The 21,414-nt window shown below is 43.2% G+C and overlaps 1 protein-coding gene across 1 annotated transcript; it reads left to right on the top strand.

The window, feature by feature from the left end:
• Positions 1 to 418: 418 nt before the first annotated feature.
• On the top strand, positions 419 to 19,648 carry LOC309439068 (hematopoietic prostaglandin D synthase-like; the record flags this gene model as incomplete). Its single annotated transcript, XM_082051196.1, has 5 exons — positions 419 to 473; positions 14,452 to 14,544; positions 16,257 to 16,366; positions 18,285 to 18,383; positions 19,245 to 19,648. The coding sequence occupies 5 exons, from the start codon at positions 419 to 421 to the stop codon at positions 19,407 to 19,409; spliced, it is 522 nt and encodes a 173-aa protein (XP_081907322.1). The 3' UTR covers positions 19,410 to 19,648.
• Positions 19,649 to 21,414: the final 1,766 nt, after the last annotated feature.

The raw sequence follows: 21,414 nt of genomic DNA, 5'->3' as shown, positions 1-21,414 counted from the left end.
AGTACACATAAATAGATATAATATAAATTACTTGTTCTTTGGGGTTTTTTTTTGGGTAGAAATTAAAGTTTGCTTTGCAGAAAAAGACTTGGAGGTCCTGGTGGACACCAAGTTGACCAAGTGAAGTCAGTCCACCAGCCTCCTGGGGTCCATTAGGCCAGCAGATTGAGGAGGTGACCCTTCTCCACTCAGTCCTGAAGAGACACATCCAGAGTGCTGAGTCCAGTGCTGGTCTTGCCAATACAAGTGAGATATGAACGTACTGGAGTGAAGAGCTAGGAAGGTGATTAAGGGTTTGGGGCATTTGTAGTACAAGGAGAGGCTGAGAAAGCTGGTATTTGTTCAGCCTACAGAAGAGGGGTTGTCCAGCTAGATTGCGGAGTCTCTGTCCTTGGACTTACTCAAAGCCCGACTGGACATGGCCATGCGACTGGACAAAGTGCCTCCATCTCCAAAGGTCCCTTCCAACCTCTGTGAGTCTCTGGTTCTCAATCTTTTATCAAGGTGGAATGAAAGATGGAAATTTGCTATTGGACACCGTAGAATATGTATCAATGTAAACTCAATATTGGCCAATTACTATTTATTTGCTGTCTTCACCCTACTGCCCAACTAGAGTACTTTGCAATGCTTGTTTGGAAGTGTTTAATATTTTTCCTAAGTTGAAACTGTTCAGGGAAATGCTGCCTGCTCTGGGAAGCATTATCTGATCCTGTACCTTGCCCTGGCACACATCGGTCTCTGCTTTCTCTGCGGGATACTATAACATGGCCAATTACTTCATGATAATACCAGCCTGCTAAGACTCTGCTTAGCTAAGTGACTCTTAACTAGGCAAATGCACTGTTGTTTTCCACCTTTATTTACACAGGCAAAGAAAAACACTGCACACAGCTCTATAAAATTTAGAGGCAACTTTACAGAAAACTTGCCTCCCTTTCAGTGTTTAGGCTGCGAAGGAGACAAACGCGAGTCTATTTGCAAACAGTATATTAAACTCCAGAAGCCAAACTTTTAAAGGCATCGACTCTGCATTTGACGTTTTAATGGCAAAGGTTTGGTTTCTATCAATCACAACGTCGTGTAACATTAAAATGAACCGACAAAAAAAAAAAAAAAGAGATCTGTCATTCATTCATTTAGACACTGTAATCCAGTGTAAGATTTATAGGTTTAAAACTCAACAGTGTGTTTTCACAATAAATCCACTTTCACTGCTCAGCACAGAACAAATCTCTCTGTCACTCAAAATGTTTGCTGGTCAAAATGCCCTGTATGAGATCTTCAAAGGGTTTCTCACAAAATTGCGTATAAATCCTTTTACCAGCAAAGGCTTAATTTAGGTTTGAGTTTTACTTTCTCAGGACATTGGTTAATATCTTGTGCTCAGACAAGATCTTGGTTATATCAGAAACACATAGGGCCTAATTTATTGTTAGCGGTCTGGTGTTAATTAGGGGGAATTACCAGAAATAGTTTGCTTGATGGAAATTTATGATGGCAAAATAGGAGTCACTGAAAGAGTGCAGCTCCTTCTCATAACCAACTAATTAATAAGGTGCCAAAATTCCTCTGAGAAGGGTTTGGTCCTAACTATGGGAACCTCACAGAGCAAATGGTTCCTATGCAATATTTAAAATTTAAAAGAGGAAAAGAGAGAGGAGAAAACGCTGCCCAGCAGAAGTCTCCAAAGTGGCATGGCTTTCTCTTGAATTTATGAAAGAAAATATTTAGCTATGTTTCCAAGCTCATTAAAGAATTGCTTTTCCCAGACACTAAAACAACAGCTAGTTCATAATCTCCTTTGGTACGCTTGAACTTGGTTTTCAGTTTTACTCGTGCACACTGCAGCTTGTAATTTTATGAATTGGGCATATAATGAGCTTTTCTATTGCTCTTTATTGCTTTGCCTAAAGGTCTTTTTTTATTATCATTTGCCATGGAAGTTGAGATTGGCATAGGTAGGAAACTTGTGCTGATGACTGAAAAATGGGACAAAGTATTCACATCTCTGATAACCCCAAATCTAACACGTGTATGGCAGTTTGGGGGCAGAAAATCACAGTCTGTTGTTAGGAGTCTCATGAAAATTTTACTTGTGTCAAAATGGCACATTATAATAAGATGGAGTGCAAGCAAAAATGTCTCAAAGAAATTTAAGATCAACATGCTAAAATTTACAAATGACTGATTTGGAAAAATATTTTCCATAAGATTTTTTTCAAAATATTCAAGGTGGTAAGGTATGAAAGTTGTAACAAAGCACTTTTGTACTTGCACTGGAAATACCTTAAACTCTTTAAAAATAACCAACTTTTTTTTTTTTTGTATGTTTTAAAAGATTTCTTCTGTACTGTGAAACGAAGGATTGTCTCATGCTCTGAGTAATACTCACACTTTCCATAGGATCATAGTTATTTCCTTTTCAGTACTCATGCCTTCACTTCAGGTTTTCTTACTGGTGGGCAGCGCCATTGTTTGTTTTAAAGTATAATATTTCAGTACAAGATAATCCTGTCATGTGTGTCCCTTATTTCTCTTTGTGATGCATCAATGAAATGTCAGGTGTTCCTTTGGTAAATACAAACCTGCAGTAAATTTTGGCACGCTTTCCAAAGTGTCACATTTTCCCACCCAGAAGTTGCTGCTGGAAAGAAAACCTCCAGGTCCTAGACCAAAGTAGTAATTATAAACTACATAAACTCTCTTTCCCTTGAAAGCCAAAACATGCCATGAGGGGAACAGGGATCCTACCTTGATGAGGTGCTCTCATTCTGTTCTGTGGAGCTGTACTGAAAAAGAGTGGCGTCCTGTGGAAACAGGGTGTATAGTCAGGTAATCGTATCTGAAGAGGACTGAATTGGCACTATCTGCTTCCTAACTTTGGAGTCATTGTCTTTTCAACCGTACTGATGTTCTTTTAATAGATTATAATCTGTACAGCAAAGGCATGTGATGGTGTTGTGTTTATATGAATGCTCTGGTCTGGTTCAAAGCTTAAACTGTTCAGAGGTTTGCAGCGTAAAAATAAATTCAAGGGACGATTCATTAGTGGACAAAGGCCAAGCACAGCAGTCAATGGTATAACCTGCCTAGTGCAATATTTATGTGCCTTGTGTGTGTGTGCATGCAGTTACAGAAATGAAGGCTTCTATAGTGAAAGATACTCTGAGCATCCTCTTAATTCCTTCCCTCTCACCCCCAGGAACAGATCGTACTATGCAGCAAACAGCACGTGAGTAAAAGGGCTTCAAGCGTCAGTTTGCTCTAGGTAGGAAGATACTAATAAAAGGCCATATGAAGCTCCTCTAATGAGCAGAAATGAAGTTGCTTTAAATTCTACCAGGGATTTTGCACAAGCTCAATTTGAATGTTCGTGTTTAAGTTAAAGACTTGGTACACTAGATATGAACACAAAAAGCAACAGCAAAGCTTGTACAGCTGAAGCAGAGGCTGATTGCACAGCCTTTCTTGCAAATGGAAATTCTGAGTAAGGACTGAAATACTTTTCTGGTTAATTTAGTAAAAATCATCCTGGTATGTTACTAGACTCTTTAACAGTTGGCCAAAGGACATGCATGAAATAGAGCACATAGAGATGGAGAAGGAACTGATGATACTGGAGAAGAGGTGGTGCTGGCAGTTAAGCAAAACAAGATCAAAGAAGAGATTGCTTTCAGGTATGGTAAGTATTTTGTGCTTTTTCCTTTAATTCCCCCCCACCCCCAGCTTAGATGGAAGTGTTAGCTTCACTTTTCTCATAAGATAAATTAGCCAGAGATGTTAAGCAAACTGTTTATTTTGTGTTATTTCCAATCAGTCTGGTTCTAATTATCTTTCTTTTGTTATGGTTGTCAAATGGATAATACTTTGCAGATGTATACAAAGAATAGAAAACCTCCAGCTCTGAATCATAAAGACGATGGACATAAAATGCAACATGCGACCCTTCTCTCATCCTTGGTCATTGGCTCTGGATGGATGAGCTCCTTTACAGCAATCTGCACAGCGTTTTGACCTTTGATCTGGACATGGGGAAACGTCCACTGGAATAAGGCAGAGAGCGCAGGTAGCACGATACAAACATGATATTCAGTTCCTGGAATCCTCAGAGCCCTGACACATGTGCTTCCTCTTCAACATGTAAGAAGCCCCCTTGAAGATAAGTGCTTTATTAGGCTTTGACTTCAAGCAGTCTGTCACAGACTTCTTCAAAATAATATTTGTAAGGCAAGTTTATCAATGTTTATATTCCTAGCCATTGAAGAAATTATTATTGTTTTGAAATTGAGCAGGCTACTTCTCTTCCTTGCAGACCCAGACAATATGTGCACTTTCTAAGCTCCTCACATTTGTCACTTCAAGGAAAGGGGGTGTTTTATCAAAACGATTCGCGGCATTACTATTACTCCACGTGGCCAAATTTGTGGAAGGTAGCAAGTTTAAGTGATCTTCCATCAGTGCAATTACTCATGTGAGTCTAGTTCCAACATGAATCTCCTGCAAGTTACAGCTCCCTGGGAGCCAGCAGTGGCAATTTTTAAATTCTGAACCAGTGACATATTTAGTATTTGACATGTTATATCTTCGCATAGCTAAAAATAGCCACAGTCATTGGGACTGTGCTCTCCTGCTCCTTCCCAGGTCCATATCTACATGACGTGTGCCCTGTGGTGTAACAAAGTTGTCCTCAAGTCCAGAGCATTGACCGCTCAGTTCTTGTTGCGTGGAGGTCTACGCTGTCAAACCTAAAGCATGTCACTGATCTGGAACTGGGCAGATGCAAGCTAAGGGAGAAGATTTATGCTGGAACTAGAGGAGGAAATAGACAGGTATAGATGCAGTGAAAAGAGGGCACCTGAAGCTGGTCAGATTGGAAGCTGGTGCAGATACAGCAACCGAGAGGAGAACTGGGGCTCTGCAGGGCTCAGTGGCTGTCACCACTGCGCTTGGCCTGAATGGCTGCAACTGGTAACCGGTGCCCCATTTTATGAGAAAGTGGCTCCATTTTTTTCTAGGGCATAAAATAAGAGGCACTTGGTGGTTTGTCAGTTCCCCGACTTGCATCAGAGAGAGTTTCCGTGCGTCACATCCTTGGCTTTGTCCATCAGTCTGCCCACGGCAGGAATGGTTTCCACTCTCCAGTGCCGTGGAGGAGCCAAAAGCAGCTCTGTGGAAATGAGTCCAACGAAATGTCAGAACAGGTTGTATCCAGGCAGTGCCAAGCAGCCATTTACCTGCCGGGAATTACAGCCGATGGACCACCTTCGTGTGGGAGAGTTGGCTTTAACTTTTTAAACCCCGTGTGAGAATAACACAGTGTGCAAGAAACGTGTTACCTGCGGTTTTACAAGTGAGACTCGGGTGCCCCCAATACACCAGAGCACAATAAGAAATAAAAGGTTTATGGAGGAATTTAATTCAGTGGCAAATAACTCTAACAAAACAGATATCCCAGAGGTTGCTGGGATAACTTGCCAACTTTGGAATAAAATCTTTGCAATAAATAAACCGAAGGAGGACATGGATATCTCCAGAGAGACTAGTTTGTGTAGTTGTGGTTCCTGATTCACATCTGCCCAAGGGGGGATCAGCCCCATCACATTTTTCACATGTTTGCATTTTGGGGTGGGTCAGACTACCTTTAATGTTTCATGGGGCTCTCATCTTTCTTCCACCCAAGAAACTGGGCATGGAAGACACACACAGCACCCTGTAAAAGGGAAAGGAGATACTAAACATTTGTGTTGTTGCACAGCTTGTGTTATGGATGATGTCCAAGCCTTCCAAACTCCTCCTCAGTAGTGAGATAGCATTACACTGCATTTGCACATGGAATATCCAGGAAGAACTGAAGTAAAATTATTTAATTGTAGAGGCTGGAGATTTTAAAATGAAACAAAAAAAAACCAAACAAAATGAAAAAAAACCACCACAAAACCAAGAGATACAGAATTGAAAGGGGTTTGGTGATTCTTTCTTTTTGAAGAAGCTGCAGATAAAATTGCTATATAAAATTATATTCTATTACATTCTCTCAGAATTTGGAGCCTCTGTAATATATACCGTCTGTGTAACTTATAAATGTCAGAGCTCTTCCCAGCAGATTTCACCTGTAATATATTTAATGTATGGCACTTGTGCATAGCCAAAATTACCTTTCCTAAATACGTTTCAGCAGGGATTTACAGCCCTCGTTACAAGAATAGCTCATGCTGGCATGTGGTGTGAGTTTACCCAAGTGGACTGAGATGAAGGGAAGCGTTACTTCAGATCTTGATATGATTATTTGCCCATCTGTGTAGTCCTTTTTTGAATATTGCCAGAATAGGACATATAAAATGGCTTAGAAATGTCCAAGCCTTTAATTAAAAAGTAAACAAACCAGTGAAATCTGAAGCTAGTGTTATGAGAGGAAATAGAAATAGGAATGAAAAGCGTGGGTAAGGACTTTGATATGATTAGTTAAATGTCAGTGGAGCCAAAACTCAAGCTCTGAGGGTATTTCATGAGAAGTGGTTCAAGTGATCACTGCGCTTGCTACCTGCTGGTGTTGTCAGCAGGGCTAAGACTGGTTTGGTGGGTTTTGTTTGGCTGGTTGTTTTTTATTGAATGCTAAAATTGAGAGGCTGGACTGAGAGAGGTGGTTGGGATGTGCGCAGCAGCTCCCAGGGCGCTCTGTCTCCTGTCGTTGGCAGAAAATGACCCAAAAAGGAGTACATCAAAGAAAATCTACCCCAAAAGGCAGAAAGCTTAGCTCAGCTGCTGCTTATATCCCGCAGTCTTTGTTCATCACAGCTACTATGTTGGGAGTTTTCTTGGAACACGTAGTTATAAACAGTAATGGGAGTTCTCAGAAATATCTCCCTGTGCTTGTAACAGGTGCCAGCGCCTCTGGGCTCCGATCGCAGATTCTGACCTTGCCCTCACCTTTGGGGTCTCTGCTTCCTGCTTCACCACAGACAAAAGATGTTGGGCTATAAAATGCTGGGGGGGGCAGTGACCTGGCAGAAGAATGGGGTTTGCTATACATATTTTGTTGCTTGTCGCATCTCCCAGGAGATGCTCATTAGCCAAGTTCAAGTGACTGCATTTGCATGCAGCACGAAGGGATAAACACGCCCTTGGAGGAGATGATCCTGCAGACATCCCATGCTGGTCCAAGGAAAAGGATGACTTTTCTTTTTTCCTGTAGAGGATGGAAAGTAAATGGATTTGACAGGAGTTTTTTCTGAAAGCAAACCAGCTAACAAAGAAAAAGTTCTTTATTTAGAAAATGTCATTGGCTATGCAGGACTAGAGAAATGGGAATTGAAAGGGATATCACACTTCAATTTTAACTAGCAGTCTGCAGTCTCTTTCTTTGTGTATCCTCTTTCCTAGCTGATATTTCGTCTGACTTATTCCACTGTAGAAGTGGATAATTTCAGTGAGTTTTATGTAAGTCCACTTGGCTGTTTTACAGTTCTCTGCATGTTTCAATATATTCCACTGTTAAAAATTTTAAAAGTAGGTGGGGAAAGAGGAAATTTCTGTTTAACATATAACAATTTCTGAAGTCAATGTGCCTGGACTCAATCTTTCAGGGCATTTTTCCAGACTCCAACGATGTCAGAAAATAAAAATAGCCAACTAGCAGGACTTTTTCTACAAACTCATTTGCAGAAATTTCATAGCCCTAATCAGGCCCTTTTCTATCAATATCGGGGAGAGACCAAAAAAATTGTCACAGGCGCACACACAAAAAATAAAGCGCTGTATAAAACTGCTATAGATGACTAAATATACTATAGCAGAAAGATTTGAAATTAATATATTATCTTTTTGGTAATATCAGAACAATTGTGGTTGACCAAATGGCCTGGCTGAGATTTGCTTGTGAGAATAGTGGAAACTTCAGCTGTATGTTTGTATTGATTTACACTTGGGCACAGGAAGGTCAGCAATCTCAGCACAGACACCAGGCTGGTGCTGTTGCTGTTATTATTACTGCTACACATGCTGTGAGCAAATAGAGGTGTGTCTGGAACCAGTATGTGCATGAAAAATTACATGGGTGAAAAATGGAAACAGAAGATCAGAGATGGGAATAGTTTTCATATTTTTTTGAATTCTCTGACTTCTGAGGAAGTGTAGTAAGAGGATATACATCTTACCAAGAGTGCAACTTGTGGGCTTGCCCATGAGATTTATTGCTCTGTATTTAAAGAATGTCTGTCTTATTGGGATATTGGGTTGCCTGGAAAGGTCGTGTAGTCTCCCTTCTTGAAGGGTTTTGAGACACAGCTGAATAAAGCCCTGAGCAACCTGGTGTGACCCGACTTGGAGCAAGAGATTGGGCTGGAGACCTCCCCAGGTCCCTTCCAAACTGAATTATGCTGTGATGCCATCAGAAAAAGAAGGATGATGGTTATTTCATGCTTTTAGGCAAAATTGTATGTGTTTCTGTGTCAGAAATGTTTTTCTTGATAGAAGGCAAGGACTTAACTGGATTCATAGATGATTTTACATCCTTTCCAGGAAATGTTGCTGAAAATATCATATCAAACCACCTTCCATTTCATTAATAGCCTTCTATGATTTTAAGCGTGAATGAAAATATTACAAAATGTGGAAGTTAAATAAATGACGAAACACAAGGGCAGTTAATGACTGAGTAGCTTGGCAAATGAAGCAACAGGATAGTGTGAACTACCTTAGCTTAGTAGGTTGAGCTACTCATATTGTTGTTAATAGTCTATACAGAATCAACATTAGGGGATCTGTGGTTATTTCAAAAGCAGAAGAGCTAATCTGGACTAATTCTGGGACCACCTCATTCATCCCACCTATGATTTATGCCAGATGCCAAATGTTCTCTGTGGAATTCTTACTCATACCTTTATTTATGCTTGGTCTGGCTGATGAGACAATATCTGTGCTGCGAATCCTTATTATAGGATTTTCCTGTCAATTACCTTATGTTGTGAATTATGCATTTCCAAAAATGTATTTGAAAAAAAATGGATGTATAAGAGACTGAATCTGAAATCTTATGCTGGTGCCATTAATAATATTTCAAACTCTTTAGTAAGATACTACTTTGATTGGCCAGAGCTGTTAGAATAAGCATAGGGAAGATGCTCTGTATTCTGCCTCTATGTGTGTGTGTATTTTGTTTTAACCTGGCTGCAGCCCTACATAATAATGTTCATGGAAAACTCCACAAAGGTAACATGCCACGTATTAGCTTTGGGAATAGTTGTCACAGCCCTTGGGGACTTCATGGGATGAAGACAATTTGCACAGATGTCATTGCTTTTAACACACATCAGACCTCATCTACCCTGCTTAGTATCCAGCAGAGACTATGTAAACATCACAGTTCTGGTCACAAAAGCCAAAAAAAAAATTAAAGTATGTATAAAAGGGAATTCATCCAACTGCTAAACACTGCACAGACACTTCGAATGAGCCCTTCCTAAAATGAGAAGAGAGACTGCACATGAGTCCAGTGCTTTACAGTCAACCTCTGCCAAGGTTTTCTTCGTGAAGAGTGTAAAGTCTGCGCAGATTTCATTCCAGCATGCAATGCTAAAAGAAATTAATAACCGGGATAATACGAAAAGCATGAATTTGCTGATGAAAGTTCAATTTGAAGAAAGCTACAGGTTTTTGTTTTGTTTTGTTTGTTTTAAAAACCCGGCTCCTCTTTTCAGTGAGTTTTCAATCTAAATCTGGAAATCAACATAAACTTCCAATGAGCTATAAAGCAAGCAGAACCTAAAAGGTCATAAACATCCTACATGCCTAAGAAATGATGCTGTTTGTACGATGATGACAAGTCTTTCTAGTTTTCCTTCTCAAAATGGATTTGCTCAAGAGGGATTCAGAAACTTTGCAAGACAACATGGCTTTGGAAAACATGGAAAGAACATCCATATAGATACACCAGGGTATAAAGTGATGTAAGCATGCAGCAGCCCCCTAACCGACCAAGGTTAAAGAAAAGCCATTTTCCCTTCTCTGATACAGTGGAGGAGAAGTACTATAAATATTTTCTGCCCCTTGACCGTTCTTTGCTATTTTCTCCAGCTGTAAAGCAGCCTGGATATCTGCTGTACTTGCTGGTGTGCAAGAAGAGCATCCCCTGCACACAAGAAAAAACAACAAGACTTTCACAATGATCTGCACAGCACAAGTGTACTTTCTTCAGCTCTCTCAGAATCTCACTCATTCATAGCTTATTAACTCAATACTCAACAAAACTCAGTGTATAGTTGTATACATACACTCTGCCAGCAAGGAAAAAAAAATCTATGGGGGGTGGTTAGTAGGTGAGAGAGGTTCTCCTGCCCCTCTACTCTGCCCTGCTGAGACCACACCTGGAATATTGTGTCCAGTTGTGGCCCCTCAGTTCCAGCAGGACAGGGAACTGCTGCAGAGAGTCCAGCGCAGCCACCAAGATGCTGCAGGGAGTGGAGCATCTCCCGTGTGAGGAAAGGCTGAGGGAGCTGGGGCTCTTTAGCTTGGAGAAGAGGAGACTGAGCGGGGACTCATTCATGGGGATCAATATGGAAAGGGGGAGTGTCAGGAGGATGGAGCCGGGCTCTTCTCGGTGACAACCAATGATAGGACAAGGGGCAATGGGTTCAAACTGGAACACAGGAGGTTCCACTTAAATTTGAGAAGAAACTTCTTCATGGTGAGGGTGGCAGAGCCTGGCCCAGGCTGCCCAGGGGGGTTGTGGAGCCTCCTTCTCTGCAGACATTCCAACCCGCCTGGACACCTTCCTGTGTAACCTCAGCTGGGTGTTCCTGCTCCATGGGGGGATTGCACTGGATGAGCTTTTAAGGTCCCTTCCAATCCCTGACATTCTGGGATTCTGGGATTCAAACCATTTTTTCCTGTTCTTTATAAGAGGAAAAGAAAAATCAATTGGCATTTTGAACCCACAAGAAAGGAACGTCTCTCATTTACCACCTGTCCTGTTTTAAATAGTCAGTTGTTTAGTAATGATAGCAATAGATATGCTGCTTCTTAGCACACAAAAAAATGAAACCCAAGCCTCATTATAAATCATAGCATAATGCCTTTTGGACATTTAAGGCTCACGGGACAATGTGCAATAAAATCTGCTCTCATTCATTAATTTTGTACTTGCATTATGAATCTGGCAAGTGTATCAATATTTCTGTTGCACACAGAACAAAGCTGTATTTGTATATTTTTAACTGTAAACTCAGTTTCTTTTCCAAGAAGGAATAACCTCACCTGCCAAAAAGATGCCTCCTTCTTTTGCTGTAATCAAGGGTGGGGGTTTTTTAAGTATCTATACAAACAAACAGGCTTTCACTTGACTTGTAGTGACTGACGAAGTGAAACGTCAGTCAAAGCTGTGGCTTTTAGACTTTCCCCCCATATGTAAATACAGCAGAAAATGGTCCGTTCAGTTTCTAGATGAAGCAATTGCAGTTTCCCAACCTGAGCGGTGACCGTTGTGTTCTGGCAGTTATTGCTATAGAGGCTGGTTAGTCCCACTGACTGAGCCAAAACTGCATATTCTGTATATGTCTCCATTAAAGTAGTTTTAGAGATGGATTTAGCATTTAAGGCACCGTGTTTATCTACAATAAGATTGATTTGGTTTGTGATAAGAAGTTGAACATTTGTTTCTTAAAGGAATTCCAAATATCATATCATTTACTGATTATATGTTGGTTTTACAGACTGAAGCATTTGACAAAAATATTTAACCTTCAGAGAAGAATATATTCAGTGAAATTATTGCACAGCAGTTGTACTGTATTTTTTTTCCTTGGGAATCCTTACATCTAGAATCATAGAATCACTTTGGCTGGAAGAGACCCTTAAGATCATGGAGTCCAACCATAACCTAACCCAACTCTAGCACTAAACCGTGTCCATAAGAACCTCATCTATACGTCTTTTAAACCCCTCCAGGGATGGTGATTCAAAAATGAGTCAGTCTTCTGCAAGACAGTTTCTCAAACTACTTGGCACAGCTCTGCAACCTGAGCTGTTTTGTTCAACCAATAATTGATGAAAGTATATATTATAAAATAATTTAATCACTGGCCAGACAATTTTACATGAGGCGATCACCAAAGGTGTGATGAAGACACACACAGGAAGCGTGCAAGTAACAAAACCTGCCGTAATAAGGACAAGATAAGCACAAATGTCTGAAAATAGGCAGCATGGAGACCTTTTCAGTTTAGCATTCAGGGATTCATCTTTTCCTCTCTGGATTCTCAATTAAGCAACACATGGACTTGCCAGAACCTTGATGTTCTCTGAGGAATAAATAAAGGAATTCTTCTGTGCAACATGTTTGTTATTATTTCAGTAAAACTACCAGTGTACACTTTCTCTCTGGGGGTACAGCAGTTAATGCTCTTTGAGCTCTTTTGCTTCTGTTGGCCATCAGTGTCAAAATTCATACCGGCCTCACAGTGTGCTGAACCTGGGAGTGGGGGAAAAAAGGAAAAAGAAGGTAACACGGGTTCTGTCTTCAGATGTAGGAAAAAAAAACAACACAGGGGAGTCGTGAATGTCTTGTGCAGCTACCAAATTCATTTTGCAGATACAGATTTAACACTACAGATTTGCAGATACAGATTTGACACTACAGATCTCATACCTGATGTGATTTGCACGCTAAACCACAGAGCCACATGGTGCTGTTCATCTATTACTGTATCACTGATGAAGTTGTCTTGATAAACAGGTCAAGAATGCACCAGGTTTCATTGTTTTTCTCTTTTAATTAAGAAGGAAAAAAGCCTTATGGAACCAAAGTGTCAGTTCAGCAGTGCTGTAAAAACAACTCTTCTGGGTTTGAGAGTGCCTTGCACGTTTCCAACAGCCAACGCTCTCACTTTTCTACTGCTCGCCTTTTAATAACAAGAGAGCCTTAAGATGGGCGTACATCTTGTGTACATAAAGTGTAATCCAGCTGAAAAATGGGTATAAAGCATTTGGCCATGACAAGCACTTGTTATCACATACTTGGAATTTATGAAATAGCATCCTTTGAAATGCACATATTTCAGGTTCCCCTGGTGAACAGCACCAGGCTGGCACAAGTGGATTCTCACCACCCTAAAGGTTGAGCTTTGCTCTCAGATTCCAGCCCTAATTGATATCATGCCAGCAACTTCTCCAAAAAATGGCAAAACAGCAGCCCGGGTTTTCACATCCACTATACCACTAAATTAATGACTGAAAATTAAGATTCATTTCTTACCTCAAAGTCTCTTACAGGTATCTATCACACCTGCTTAGATTGTCTTCCCTGTACTTGAAGTCTGGAGGATTCTTCCCCATGACTGAATTTTTTGCTTGAACGGAAGCCAAGTAAATTTGAGCATCTTCACATTTGTGGTGTGAAAGTTGCATTTGTCTCTTGGTGATGAGTGTCAAACAAAACATCTTGTCACAATGCAAGTTCTGAAATACAGATACTTTTCTAAACTTTTAAACCAAGTATAAGTGAAAAAGCACCTTTGTAGTCTCTACCAAACCTCTTAGAAGGGGGGTGGTCAGTAGGTCAGAGAGGTTCTCCTGCTCCTCTACTCCGCCCTGGGGAGACCACACCTGGAATATTGTGTCCAGTTGTGGCCCCTCAGTTCCAGCAGGACAGGGAACTGCTGGAGAGAGTCCAGCGCAGGGCAACAAAGATGCTGAAGGGAGTGGAGCATCTCCCGTGTGAGGAAAGGCTGAGGGAGCTGGGGCTCTTTAGCTTGGAGAAGAGGAGACTGAGGGATGACCTCATTAATGTTTACAAATATCTAAAGGGTGAGTGTCAGGAGGATGGAGCCAGGCTCTTCTCGGTGACAACCAATGATAGGACAAGGGGTAACAGGTTCAAACTGGAACACAGGAAGTTCCATTTAAATATGAGAAGAAACTTCTTCCCAGTGAGGGTGGCAGCCTGGCCCAGGCTGCCCAGGGGGTTGTGGAGTCTCCTTCTGTGCAGACATTCCAACCCGCCTGGACACCTTCCTGTGTAACCTCATCTGGGTGTTCCTGCTCCATGGGGGGATTGCACTGGATGAGCTTTCCAGGTCCCTTCCAATCCCTGACATTCTGGGATTCTGTGATTCTTATTTCACACCCCAGTGGGATCCTGCACTACAAAAATCGTGAACAGTACTTTGCCTAATCTTGGCAGTCACTTTCCTGTCAGGAAGAAAGAAGGGAAGAGAAGGAAAAAACAGATTCTATGGAAAGTTTCCCTGCATACAGAACTCAGGATATGTAGGAGCACATTCAGCCTTTACAGCATAAGACTTTTTTCTTTTTTTAAGTCCATTCATTCCGCTACAGAAATACTGTGAAACTGTTGAGTGCTGTAATAATGAGTGGTAAAAGAGCAGCTATTACAGACTCCCGCTGTTAAGGCATATGATTTTACCTTTTTTTGTCTTTTTTTCTTTCTCCTCCAAGCTATCCCATTTGGCAAACTCCCCATTCTGGAAGTAGATGGAGTTATCATTCACCAGAGCCTGGCAATAGCAAGATACCTTGCCAGAGAAACAGGTAACTCATATTTTACTACGTCCTTTCTCTGTTCTGCACCTGCCTTTAGTGCATAGGAAAACTACATCCAACCACAGCAAAAATAAAACAAACAAACCATAGCTTGGCAAGCCAACCAAGCAGAATTCAACACCAGCATGGCAATACTGGTATTAGAAAGTAAAAATACAGACAGAAACAAAGGTTTAAAACGCAGTGTGAAATGTGATATGTTCAGAGCTGAAGCCACACGTCTGAGCTCCATATTTGCACTGTAAGTGTGTACATCTAAAGGAAAAAACTCATAAATAATCCCCCCTTATATTCTGCTCATGTTTTGCCTCTGGATACAAGATATGGGGTTTGGTTTGACCTCTCCAGCCAAAAATCCCTATATTCACATAGTGCATGACAAAGCGTTGTCCTGTGGCTTCCCTAAGGCTCTCAGGGCAATTTCGCTACAGCCAAACTTCGAGCTGCCAGATTAACTGCTGGGATGACCAGAAGGAGGAGATTTTGGAAGCGTTAGAGGTTGTCACAGCCAGCAGGCAGAGCACTGCGAAGCAGATTTAGACAACAGCTCCGAGCCGGCAGGAGATTAGATCAGGTGGCAACATCACTTGCATCTTTAAATTCTTACATGCTGTGGAAACACTCGACCCATTAGATAAAGTGATGTAAGACTTATTAATGCAAGTAATCAAAGTGAGTAGTTGGAGCTCACTTTATGTCATTCAAAACCACCTGCAAAACTGGTCTGGTCAAAAGCAGATACGTTCGTGGTGTGCTGAACATCAGCAAATTGAAGAGGGGGACTGGAAAGTGAGTGTTATTGTATATTTTACACTCTAAGCAAAGAGATGTAACCTGCCTTCCAAAATACCTCCCATTTTCCAACTAAGGAAACAGACAGAAGTGCAAGGCACTTCAGGGCACTAGCACAACATATTTTTGAGCGTGTCTGCAATATGGTGCTCCTGCCAATTTCCGCCGTCCTTCAAAAAGTTTCTGTAAGGGAGATTATATGGTTTATGGGAGCCACAGAGATTCCAGGTGAAGCTTAAAGGAGCAAAGAATGACCTGAAGCAGCACAGAGGTGAAAGCATGAATGCAGTTTGTGGAATGAGAGCGAGGGGGAGAAAAAGTAGTAGCATCGAGAAGAGTGCAGGGAAACCAAAGGATAACAGGGCAGGAAAGCAGATTAGTAAATAAGATACAGTTTGGCTAAGGTGCCTGATTACCATGAAGTGATCAAAAGCGAACACATAGGTTCAAAACGGGGCTGAACAGGTGAGATAAAGAGAAGCAAACTTTCACAGAAGCACTTTTGGAGGTTGTGTTGAGAGACAGAACATGGGATGGAGCAGGACACTGAAAGCTGGGATAGGGAAAGATTAACAGAAAGGAATTAACGCTGACCCTCAGTGAATGTCCTGGGATGGGGAAAGCAGAGAGAAGGATAAAGAGGCAGTAGTCAGGCCATGGGCTCAGGTGGTGGGAATAACACTCACTACCTCAGGTGGCTTAATGGGGCTGGATGGGGGAAAAAAGCAAAGGTAGATGAGGTTGCATCGGGATGCAAGGAGTCAAATACAGGATGACAGCGTCAGGAAAGCCCTGGAAAGCATACATGTTTACGGAAATGTTCATGAGGAATAGGGTTTACTTTTGGGGCATCAAAACTTCCTGCTGATGCTGTCTCTAACCTCCTTTCCTATGCTTGCTTCCCACAGGTCTGGCAGGTCAGACGCCTGTGGAACAGGCTCTAGCGGATGCCATTGTGGACACCATCGACGATTTCATGACGCTGTTCCCTTGGGCGGAGAAAAACCAGGACGTGCGAGTAAGACAACCCCTAATTTAAACAAAGATATCACATAAGCTGTGACTCTGTACCTGAACACCTCCTCTGGAGAAACTGCCACGTGCCACGATACCTGTATCTTGCTGCAAAGAGAATAAGCACAATTATTGTTTTTCCTCCATCAGCATTAGTCCCATCCCTCTCACCAGAGCCCCAAATGCAAGGATGCAGATCAGTTATGTTAAGATGAGTTAACTCCAGCCTTACAAGGGCTCCACACAGCTCTGACCCAAGCAGATCTGACCCTTTTAGGAAAGGGCTGGTGTACCAACAGGTCTCACCATTGACTGCCAATGCAGTCGCTGCACATTTGTGCATTTTAGATAGACTAAGGTATCTTGTTATAGAAACCAGAGTACAAAATGTTGATCAAAAGCAATAATTGATAATGAAACTATAGGAAAGTGTCCTGAAATCTTGCAGGGGAACATCTGAGTGTATTTGGAGGTTTTAGTATTTATATATATATATATATATATAAAGTAAATGACTTAATCTCCGAGTAACTTCCTGAAGTTTCCTCATTTGGGGAGGGGAGCTTGACTCCTGATTTTTAGTCATTCAAGAGCAGCCACACGATTGTTGATGTGTTGGTGTGTTGGCTCCTCCTTTACCGGGAAACTCCCGCAATAACGCCTGCGTGTGTCCCAGCTCATACTCAAGCACTTCTGCAAAATAAGGACCCAAATCATGTCACCACTGATTAATTTAGAGGGGAGGAGAGTTCACAAGCAACCCTTCGGTGTCTGTACGCACGTATACATGCAAGAGAGTGTTTTGGGGCCAAAGAAGACCGAGAAATGTACTTTCTGGGAATCGTTAACATTTTTCTCATTATTAATTGCGCTCCTTCCCTCCTCCTGGGTCCACTGCCGCCACCTTGTGGTAGAAGTGCATCTCATGGGCTCACAAGGCCAGATTGGAGTAATTTGCACACAGTGAAGTCAGAAAACAGTGATTTACAGGAACACACATCTCTCAGAAAACGACTAATGGGTGTGTTATGCTCTCTAGCCAGTAGCAAAGAGAAAACTAAGCAATGTAAAGGGATCAGAGGTGGAAGCTGCCCATGGAAGCTCCCTCCGTGCCAGGCACATGCTCTCCCTTCACCCTACACCCCCTCCAAAAAAATAGCTGGTGCTGCAACAGCTTTGTCGTGTATTGTGGAGACCGCCAGGGTTTAGACAAGCAAGTCGTGCCATTCCAGAAGGTGGATCCTGGTCATGTCCCCACCAGCTTCATGGGTTGACTGAGTGCTGTTGTAGCTGGGGAGGTCATTACCATCAGAGTCACACCATAGAGGGGTGAGGGAACTTCCCTAAAAAAGTGGTGGAGTCACCATCCCTAGAAGGGTTTAAAAGGCATTTAGATGAGGTTCTTAGGGACATGGTTTAATGCTAGAGTTCGGTCAGGTTATGGTTGGACTCAATGAACCTGAGAGTCTCTTCCAACTGAAATGATTCTGTGATTCTATCAATGATCAAAGACAAACTGAACTTAAAGAAACGAGCAGCATCACCCCACATGTGGTGTCTCAGGCTCCAGGAGCTCTCGGGTGAACTCACTGAGCCCCCCATGCTGTCTAGTTTGAGCTTCTAACCCAATCCAGCTTTCCTAAATTCTATAGTGCCCCTTCGCCTGTATCCAAATGACAGTTACCTCTGCATTCTTTATCAATTGCTATTTGCTGTATTAATCCTGACTGGGATGTTAGCACATTCCTTCCTCCAAAAAAAACTAAGAGCGTTCTAAAGTTTGGGTCAGACCGAATGATTTAACTGTGACCCTTTTTCAGATTTCAGCTTTCTTTTTCACAAGAAACCCCCTCAAAATTCAGTTTTGCTGACTGCTGTCCTTACACATTGACGTGCATCTTTGTGCTGTGTTCTTCCCCCAGAAAAAAGCCTTTGACGACATCCTCACCAACAAAGCGCCCGAGCTACTGAAAGATTTGGATACTTTCTTGGGGGATAACACCTGGCTGGTGGGGAAGTCTGTAAGTATCAGTTTTGTTTCTCCCATTCCAATCGGATTGCCAGTAAATCTTTAAATATTGCTGAATTTCTGGATTTTATGCCAGGCCATGAAACGACTCTCCCACTCTTAATTCTTTGTTCTTACCAATAGACAGTTGCTCAGCTGTAAAGTGAAAACTAGTTTTTGTACCACTGGAAAACTGGGAAAAAACAGGACTAGGATCTGCGTTTGCGAAACCAGTTTAAAAGTGTGTTGACACAAGGCAGAAATGCCTTTGTACTAGTCAACAGAGATGGGAGTTGTTTAGAACTCAGCTTCTAATCACTGTGCAATTTATAGGACAACATGAAAGAAAGCCTAAGAAAATGTAACAAGGCCCTTTTTTGACCCAGCTGTTTGGAAATAAATGAAACACTGTTCTGCAGCACAGTTGCAGCAGGAAAGGTTGATGTTATAATGTACGTAATATTTTTAGGAAGGGTTTTGTTTAGCTGAGTTTACTCAAGTCGAGCCTTGCATTGCAATCTAGTTACTACTTCTGCAATTATATACTTAAAAAAAAAAATTAATAAAATAAAATAAAATAAAATAAAATAAAATAAAATAAAATAAAATAAAATAAAATATAAAATAAAGTAAAATATAAAATAAAACAAAATAAAATAAATAAAATAAATAAAATAAATAAATAAATAAAATAAAATAAAATAAAATAAAATAAAATACCACCCAAAAATGCCACACAACCACAAACAAAGCCAAACACAAACCAGATCAATTCATGTTTATTTCCCACACTTTGCTGGAAATATCAGTAGTCCCAGGTTCCTGAGATGACCAACTAAGATTTGCCGCTTTCTCTCTCTCGCGTTTCCACCAGGTGACGTGGGCTGATTTCTACTGGGAGGTGTGCAGCACGACCCTCCTGACCTGCAAACCCGACCTGGCAGACAAGCACCCGCGGCTCCGTGCCCTGCGGGACAGGGTGCAGGCGCTCCCGGCCATCGCAGCCTGGAACCAGAAAAGACCCAAGACCGTCATGTAGATCAGCTCTTCAGGCTGGGAAAAAAATGAACACGTTTAGTTTTCAACATGACAAGCATCCTAACTTATTTAGAAACACTTAAATTAATTTCAGATGTGTATTATAGCGAATCAAAACCTGACGTTTGTATCCATGTGTAGGAGAGAATCTAAAAAGCTGATTTAGTAGAGCCTGAGGGAGAGATGTGGATTCAACTGCTACTAATAAAGTTCTTGATCAACCCAATTAATGTTCTGTAGGCTCTCAATGGGGAAAGAGATGAATAAACCTTTCTGGAGAGATGCAATCTCAACAGTATTTTGTTTTTTTGTAGTCTCTCAATCTGGAGGAAAGCAGGGTAATAAATGGAGAGGATAAATGTCAAACTTGGGTCACCTTCTGGGCTGAAAACGGCCACTGTTGGGAAAGTATTTCCCTTCACACTTTCTTTTCCCTCCTACATAAATATTATTTGAGTCACATGAGTGACACCAACCTACCACTGACAGTTCAGAGGCAAACGAGGTATTGATGGAACTCAAGGCACCCTGGCCCCCAAATCTTTGGATGCCAACATGCACCAGGTTGTTTCAGGTGTTGGACTTTGTTTCTGGCACGAAAAGCGATTCCCCCACACCTTTTTTATTCAAGGAGTGTTCAATCACTGGACTACTTATTGGATAACTAGTTCATATTTATTCAATGTTTAATGAGGACAGGTCATATTCATATGGCAGTTGTGAGAGTGATTGATTTACAGTCTGGCCAAAGGTCAAGCTCACTGGGACAAGCACAAGCTGAAATGAGCTGCCCCTGAAGAGGAGATGGAACCACAATGAGCTGGAGCTGAACTGGAGACACAATGTGATGGCATTTTGACAGTATCTTTTCTCCTTTTAAATGACAACTTTGGGCACTTTATTTTAAGATGCATTTTAGAGTGTTTGAGAGGTTTGTCCTGCACTTCACAGCCAGAGAAATTGTCAACGTTTTTTTTAAAAAAAGGCGGGGACACACGGGAGGAGCTGAGTGGCCACAGAAGCTCCTTTTTTGGAGGAAATAGGGCAAAAAAGCAGCGGGCAGCGGAGCCCGGGGGAACCGAAGGGCCGGGAGCGGAGGGCGGAACGCGGGGAGGCGCTGCGGTTCGGGGCGGGGGGTGCCCTGGGCGCTGCTGCCCCCGGCCCCACCGTGCGGGGTCCGGGCCGAGAGCCGGGACCGGCAGCGCCCGGTTCCCCCCCGGCAACGCGCTGCTGCGGGACGGGCGGGGGGACCGGCCCGGACCCGGTGTCCCGGGTAATGGGGTGGACGGGCTGGGGGACCCGGGCTGCGGCAGAGCCGGGAGCTGGCGGACCCTCGGCTGGGCCGGGGAACGTGAGGAGGGACAGCGGGGACGGCCAAGGGGCTCTGCCCGCTCCGGCTTCGTGTTGTCCTGAGCGCGGGAGCGGGGCGACACCGGGTCCCCCAGAGAGGAGCGGGGGACAGCGGGACCCCGCCGGGTACAGCGGGTAAGGGACGTCCCGGCGCCAGCGGGGAGGGATGCCCGGCCAGCCCTGCCTGCGGGGACTCGCTCCCTTCTCGGGGAGACACAGAAGCCCGCGGGGGCCGGAGCGCCGGGCTCGGGGGTCGGTCGGTGCCCCCCCACCGCCGCCGGGGTTTGTCGGTGCTGGGCGGGCGGGCTCTGGGACCCCGCGGACAACGGGCCGGACCCCTCTGGCCACGCCCCCGCTCCCCCAGGGCGCCTGCGCGGGGCGGGGCCGAGGAGTTTAGTCCCCTGGCGGCCGCCGTCCTGTTCTCATTGTGTCTGCGGCTTCGGGCCGGACAGGTTGGTGTCTCGGGCGGGGCTGCGGCTCCGGGGGCAGCGGCGGCCCCGCGGGCGGGGGGACCGGCCCGGCCGTTCGGCGGGAGGTCGGAGCGGCGAAGGGGCCGAGTCCGCCCGCCCCAGGTGAGAGGCACGATCGGCCCGGGGAGCGGCAGCAGCGGGGGATCTTAGGGCGGAAGCGGGTGGGCAAGGGCAGCCGGTGCGCGG

Source organism: Streptopelia decaocto (assembly GCF_964273445.1).
Source record: "Streptopelia decaocto genome assembly, chromosome: 4".
NCBI lineage: Eukaryota > Metazoa > Chordata > Aves > Columbiformes > Columbidae > Streptopelia > Streptopelia decaocto.
The sequence above is the reverse complement of the archived record's forward strand: the minus strand, read 5'-3'. Positions and strand labels throughout refer to the sequence as shown.